The sequence below is a fragment of the Trachymyrmex septentrionalis genome, unplaced genomic scaffold (assembly GCF_001594115.1).
Source record: "Trachymyrmex septentrionalis isolate Tsep2-gDNA-1 unplaced genomic scaffold, Tsep1.0 scaffold123, whole genome shotgun sequence".
In the NCBI taxonomy this organism is placed as follows: domain Eukaryota; kingdom Metazoa; phylum Arthropoda; class Insecta; order Hymenoptera; family Formicidae; genus Trachymyrmex; species Trachymyrmex septentrionalis.
Window position 1 is genome coordinate 1,358 of NW_017304363.1, and position 4,203 is coordinate 5,560.

Genomic DNA, 4,203 nt, shown 5'->3' on the forward strand with positions numbered 1-4,203 from the left:
GAAGTTTCTGCTTATTATCAGTTTAGCCACCGACGAGATACTATTAAAGACCGACATCCTTACGGGAGTTCGCGTCCTTGAAACTATTGAAGTGATTAAGAGTTAAAAAGTGATAATGTATTAATGATTCATGATATTGTATTGTGATTTGTTAGTTTAGTAGACATATTTATGCATTTAGAATTCAATAATACTCGATTTTTAAAATTGTGATTTCAGTGTATCCTCAAAGTTTGATTATCAACAGAAATGATAACTACAGAGAAAAGAATTTTTCTGCAATATATAGGATATTATAGCTTTACAAGTATTTATTTATGGAACATTTATATAATAATAAAAAATCATAAATTTAATAATGCATGAGTCAAATGTTTATGTTAATAATAGCAATTTTATATCAATTCGATAATGTCAGCGTTCTTCAATTATCTCCGGGTCCTCGGGGCCCTTTTCATACCGCCGAAAATTTGCCCAGGGTTGACGATCTTTAATAGTATCGTCGGTGGTTTAGCTTAGTTCATGCACTTTACGTTAGATCACATGGACGTTTGTGCTTTCCATTTACCGGTCATTATCGCCATTCGCGTGCCTCCGTAGTCCTCCGTTTTAAGATTCGCGTGGCAGTGCTTGATTTTGAATAATTTTCGTTAGAAATATACAACAATATACAATAAAATCAAAAAACTTGGATTACATATAACCGAAGTCGTTGGCTATTCAAGAGAAAAGTGCGATAGAAAGAACGGTCAAAGTACTATCCTTTAGAGGACAGACTTTACTCCGAGGAAGCTTATGAAATCTAGGAAAAAGGCGAAAGAAAAAATAAAGTGCAATACTGTGCTTTAAAAGTAATACGTAATCGTAAAGAAGAATAAAAAAAGAACAGATAAAGCTCGATTGGCGATTATACGGTGAGTAGTGTTTAACACAATATTTGTCACTATTTATCGCGATACGCACAATTGTTGTTTGAGGTTAGTTTTCCCACGTGGATGTATCGCGAGTTGTTTGTATATTTGAGGACATTTTCCAGTAAGGCACAGTATATCATTACATCCTTATTGTTTACCAACGTTAAACAAAGATTAAATGATTCACTGTGTTACATAGTACTTTCTGGAAAATATCCTGATATTAGCTATATAGGCTTCTGCTAGGCAAAAGTGTCAGCCTTAATATTATCTTGAGAAAAGTTTGTATACGTCCACGCATGTCAGTGAGACAAATTAGTAAATTTTTTTCTTTATCAAGATGCTCCAAATACGTCATATTGATTTTTGGATTTCTTTTTTAGATGGATGAAGTATCACCAAAGGCGTATCCATTGGCAGATGCATCGCTGACCATAAAGATATTGAATTTGGTGCAGCAGGCATTGAGCTATGGTCAACTGAAGAAGGGAGCAAACGAGGCTACAAAGTCCTTGAATCGTGGCCTGTCTGAGTTTATAGTGATGGCTGCAGACACCCAGCCACTGGAGATCCTACTCCACTTGCCACTACTGTGCGAAGACAAGAATGTACCTTATGTTTTCGTACGGAGCAAGCAGGCCTTAGGACGAGCTTGTGGTGTTTCGAGACCAGTGGTAGCCTGTTCAGTATTGATCAATGAAGGCTCGCAATTAAAACCACAGATCAAGGCCATACAACAAGAGATTGAAAGGCTTTTAATCTAAATGATATTTATCTATTTGTTATTTTTGATACCTCATTATTAGTAACACATAATGTAAATATTTATTGCTACTCAAATTGGTGTGTTTAGCGAATAGTTTGAATGAGCGCTTAGTAAATGTATATTCTTTTAGATCATGCATCTACAGGTTTATTTCAATCGCAGGTAATAATTACTGAACGCGCATTCAGCCGATGTGTTCGCTGAATGCATCCAATATTTGACATACGAAACAGTTTCACTGTGCTAAATTTATAAAAAAAAATCTCTATATTCAATCTCTTTTACGTATGGAATTTTTGTGTATACAAGATAAACTTAAAACATTAATAAAATGTCTAAACAAAACAAGTTTGTTTTCTACATACGTATATTGCGAAAAAGGAAATTTTAAAAATAATTGAACGTTTAAATAATTAAATTGTTGTTATGCTAAAAAGCTATGTTGGTATACTAAAAAAAATGAGATCCTTTTTTAGAATAGATGTATAAGCGCATCTAACTATCACATCTCGCAGATAACGCACTTGTCTACATTTATCTATTCCAAAATAGGATTCTATTTTTGTTCTTCAGTATACAGTTAACTTACCCAAGTCTTTTATAAGTTAATATTAACATTTTTATTTAAAATAACTAATTATCATACATTTAAGAGTGTGATCTACTTAACACTACAAATACTTCAAAGCATTGTCTGATTGATCAATTTGTAAAATTTTTTTCTTTTAAATTTTAGTCAATGAATTGCAGCGTCAAGTGAATCGCACCATAAAGCTGGGAACAAAGACTTGTATAAGGCATAAAAGACTCAACCAAGCAGAATATGAAATGAAAAACTTTGATTGTTTGATTCTCTTATACCTTATGCAGCATTATGCAAAAATAACGCTTCTGTGTTTACAGTTTAAGTGTTTACATTAATTCTTTCATTTTTGCATAGTCGGGAGAATGTAAGTGTATTGCTGACCTCACTGTAACAAAGGAATTATGTAACAAATTACTAACATTGATTCGACAAATGTATTATGCGGAGAGAAGTATGTTATTCATCGGACTGATAGATGTGATAAGCTCGATGAAACGAAATTTAGTGGAATTTATTGTACTTGCCGAAAATGCAACGCATTTGATGGAACCATTGGATTTTCTCACACGTTTGACAAAATTAGCGGAAACAAAAGAAATACCTTACATTTATATATGTAAGAAGGAGCAACTTGGTCAAGCATGTTGTATATCTACCGGTATAAGTGTTGTTGCGATCAAGATTGGATCTTCTTATTTCTCTGAGAAACTTAAAGATATCAAACATACAATAATGAATATGACGCCAAGATAATCATCAACTATAACTTTGTAACGTTAATGGTCCATATTTTTATAAATTAAAATCTTATACTTTATTATACATTATAAAACTTAATAAAATATTGTTACATATTAATATAATAAATGTCACTCTCAGTTTATGAAAATACAATGGAACAATATAATCAAAATCACTTTTGAAAATAAGGCAATACATTGAGCTTCCAGTTACTGTGCCAATCATTACAATTCTGTTGAGACGTAAACATGTTCTCTTGAAACTTTTCACGTAATTGTTGTTGAGTCTTGTTATTGGGGTAATCTTGAAACCACATTTTCAATTGTTCAGCCAGCTCCTTTTCATCAGCGAATACCAAACTATTCTCATTATGCTTTATCAACTCCGACAAGCTAAACAATAAGACGCATTCTTTCTCTTAGTAAGCAGCTCTACTGATATATACAGGGTGTCTCAAAAATAAGGTAGGAGCCACATTGGAGGCATAGAATGGATCAAAGGTGACAAAAAAAGTCTGATATTATTTTGATATTTGCTGCAGTTTTCGAACGCCACCGTCGCCGTTGTCGAGCGAGGCGCGATGGGCCGTGCTATTCGCGCGACGCGGCTTCACCGCACATTGGCTTATAAGTTTTCTTTTTTAATTCGAAAACTACAGTGAATATTTTAAAATGGTATCAGACTTTTTTGTTCCCCTTGACCCATTCTACGCCCCCAATGTGGCTCCTACTTTATTTCTGAGACACCCTATATCTAGTAATGTTACATTAATCGTATTACAATATGAAAGTAGGAGAAGGAGGGCTAGAGGTGGTTTTATAATAGAGGAAAAAGGGAAGGTTGATGAATTTGAAAAAAAGTTTATACAAAAAAAAGAGGAAGAAAGCATAGTATACTCGGAATTAATAATAAACAAGAGAAGGATGAAGATCATATTGGTATATGGAGAGTAAGGAAGAAAAAAGTACAAAAGAAAAGTTAGAAGGATAATACTAATACAATACCAATTAAAATTGTATGCGCAAACTGGTAAACGGCAGCCAAACATGTCGACGACTTTCATTGGTAAATCCAGTCCACTGGATGAGGTGTGAAGACACACACCTAAGTCTGCACTAGCTATTTTAAAGATAAAAAGTATTTAAAGTATTCTATAAAAATATTTTATAAATAATTATATTATATCAACTCTGCCT

At 33.2% G+C, this 4,203-nt stretch overlaps 2 protein-coding genes across 2 annotated transcripts in view; one reads left to right on the plus strand and one right to left on the minus strand.

The window, feature by feature from the left end:
- Window positions 1-465: 465 nt before the first annotated feature.
- Window positions 466-2,020, plus strand: LOC108755422 (NHP2-like protein 1 homolog). The gene is made up of 2 exons (XM_018498404.1): window positions 466-914; window positions 1,298-2,020. The coding sequence occupies exon 2, from the start codon at window positions 1,298-1,300 to the stop codon at window positions 1,676-1,678; it is 381 nt and encodes a 126-aa protein (XP_018353906.1). The 5' UTR covers window positions 466-914; the 3' UTR covers window positions 1,679-2,020.
- A 1,124-nt stretch (window positions 2,021-3,144) lies between these two features.
- LOC108755584 (chitobiosyldiphosphodolichol beta-mannosyltransferase) overlaps window positions 3,145-4,203 on the minus strand; it is a 2,501-nt gene continuing 1,442 nt past the window's right edge. The window contains exons 5-6 of the mRNA XM_018498686.1: window positions 4,012-4,126; window positions 3,145-3,399 (exon numbers count right to left, since the gene is read on the minus strand). Of these exons, the coding sequence (XP_018354188.1) occupies window positions 3,180-3,399; window positions 4,012-4,126 (335 nt within the window). The 3' untranslated portion in view covers window positions 3,145-3,179. The remainder of the gene's footprint in view (window positions 3,400-4,011; window positions 4,127-4,203) is intronic.